Source organism: Octopus bimaculoides, chromosome 10 (assembly GCF_001194135.2).
Source record: "Octopus bimaculoides isolate UCB-OBI-ISO-001 chromosome 10, ASM119413v2, whole genome shotgun sequence".
Classification (NCBI taxonomy): domain Eukaryota; kingdom Metazoa; phylum Mollusca; class Cephalopoda; order Octopoda; family Octopodidae; genus Octopus; species Octopus bimaculoides.
Genome location: NC_068990.1, coordinates 16,417,713 through 16,420,212, shown reverse-complemented (window position 1 = coordinate 16,420,212; position 2,500 = coordinate 16,417,713). Strand labels below are relative to the sequence as shown.

General features: G+C 36.3%; 1 protein-coding gene across 5 annotated transcripts in view; it reads left to right on the top strand.

The window, feature by feature from the left end:
• Nucleotides 1-2,500, top strand: part of LOC106880008 (uncharacterized) — a 113,166-nt gene that overhangs the window by 19,132 nt on the left and 91,534 nt on the right. For all 5 annotated transcript variants that reach the window (XR_008265012.1, XR_008265009.1, XR_008265011.1 and 2 more), the window contains exons 6-7: nucleotides 862-939; nucleotides 1,968-2,016. Coding sequence is in view for 1 of the 5 variants with exons in the window: in XM_052971053.1 (XP_052827013.1) it covers nucleotides 862-939; nucleotides 1,968-2,016 (127 nt within the window). In the remaining 4 variants the exon portion in view is untranslated. The remainder of the gene's footprint in view (nucleotides 1-861; nucleotides 940-1,967; nucleotides 2,017-2,500) is intronic.

Below are 2,500 nucleotides of genomic sequence, written 5' to 3'. Positions count from 1 at the left end.
ACAAGACTGCAGTGACACATTGAGGATTAGTCCAGCATCATTATCTTCATCACTTAACATCCATGTTCCATGCAGGCATTGATTGAATGATTTGACAAAATTTGCTGTGTCCAAAGAACTGCATCATGCTGCAGTGTCTGCTTTTGGCATGATCTCTACAGTTGGATGCCCTTTCTTAAAACCAACTATCTTTCAGCATGTACTAGGTGCTTTTTTTTTCATGGCACCAGCACTAATGAGGTTGCCATGCAGCTTTAAGACTATGAACTCCAAGGGGGTGGACTTATGCCTGGAGATGAGAGGTTAAAGCATGAAAAAATGAGCTAGAGTTGAACAAGTTTCTTTATTTACATTTTAGAAGAGAAGGTGGGGGTGATTTGTGAAAGAACTGAGAAGAGATAAAAATAATAGTGATGAGATGTTTGGGGGGACACTGAAGGTATAAATTAAGTAGAAGCAAGTGGGGACAGAGGAACCAGAAATGTTGGGGAGTAGAAGTTGCAAGAGTGCATGGGGAGTGAAAAATGGGGAATGGATGAGGGAGGTAGGTGATATCAGTAAAGATTGGGTTGGGTTGAATGGTGAATGTAAGGAATGGTGGATAAGGGGTGGGGATGACCCATGATTCATGAGTTGAAGGAGTTAGAGAAGAGTAGGAAATAACTAACTGCAGGAAAAAGTAGGGTACCTTTGATTACATAAAAAAAACCCCACTTGTAGTAAAGTAACCTGAAGCATTCTGCAGAATAACCAATATTAGTTATGAATTTTATTCTACTATGTATGAATGTATTTGCATATCTATGATAGTCTCTCTATATTTGTTTATATAACGGTTAAAATACCATTATCTGTTTTCAGTGGCACAAACTGCCAAAAAACAAATTCTTCCCTTCTTACCTACGGCATCTTCAAGTAAATGGGGCTTTTGGAAAAAAGGTAAGAAACATTCCAATCAGACTTCATGTAACATTTAAAAAAAATTTCATTATCATAATAACAAAATACATTGCTGAAATCTTTAAATTAATATTGAAAAAAACTGTTTAATAAAATAAGTTTGTTAATATTAAGTTAGAGTTGTTTGGAACATAACTCAATAAAAGGTTCTTTCATAAAATGTAGAGAAAATGGTGCTTGATTTAAATATGAACACTTTAAAATTAAATACTCTGAGTCAGGAATAGATGCAGCCTTAGATGGATTAAAATCAAAAGAGTTTGTTTAATATAATGATTGTACTGAAAGTAATACAAAAGTAGGCATAACTTCATTCATTAATTGACATAGATTGTTCAAATTGCACATAGTGGTAGAATAAATTTTCATCTAAACAATGATACTACTTGATTTCATCACAGATGAGGTATTTGCACTATCATAGACTCTAACACTGAAATCCTTTTTGAAAAAATTCAGAAGTGTACACTTTCACGTCATCTATGTCATCAAATCATTGTCCCCCAAAACTGCCTTTCATGGGACTAAACAAGTAGAAGTTGGCGGGAACCAGATCCAGGACGTATGGTAAATAGGGGACCACTGACCAGCCCAATTTACTGATTGGCTGATTTGTTGTAAAAAATGTGTATGGTTGTACATTGTCATAGTGAATATGACTAGTTTAATGGCTTCTCTAAACTGTTAAATGTCTAAATGTACTGATCACTGTTCACAGTACAGCCGTATTCCAGAAAATCAAAGACAATGATTCCCTTGTCATTCTAAAAAACAATCACCATGTGTAGATTGCTGGCTCTTAGATCTTGGAGAAGAAGTGTGATACCATCTCATGGTCTGAGTCTTCATTTCTGGATGATAAAGATACTTTTCCTCTTCTGTCACTATATTAGAAAAAACTTGTCTTCCAGCAGACCAGAGCTACTTCCACCTTTCTTTATATTTATATTGCAAACCAAAGTTTACCAATCAGTTGAAATTTTTTTCTGCTTATATATTTTTACCAGGCATGTCACCTGCTCATGCGCTTCCCACAGAAAACGTCACTAAACAGTGGTATGTTGACTGTTTTTCTATAAGCTCTCTCACTCACTTCAACTCACCTAATATTTTGAGGGTTCACCTTGATACTTCATCAGCCTTATTTTCATCCCTTTCTTGTTCCACCTCAGCCACTTCCATATTCTCTTCCATAATGTGAGTAATTGTGTAGCTTCTCCATAACAAGAAATCTGTTCTGTTCTGGCCTCTTCTCTCTCATTTTCTGCATTCATTCTCTGCATTACTTCAGTTTTGTAGCAGAGGTCAAGGTCAGCATGAGCAACTTCACCAAAACATACATAATTTGCAGTATTTACTCTTTTACTCTCTCTTTACTCTTTTACTTGTTTCAGTCATTTGACTGTGGCCATGCTGGAGCACCGCCTTTAGTCAAGCAAATCGACCCCAGGACTTATTCTTTGTAAGCCTAGTACTTACTCTATTGGTCTCTTTTGCCAAACCGCTAAGTTACGGGGACGTAAGCACACCAGCATTGGTT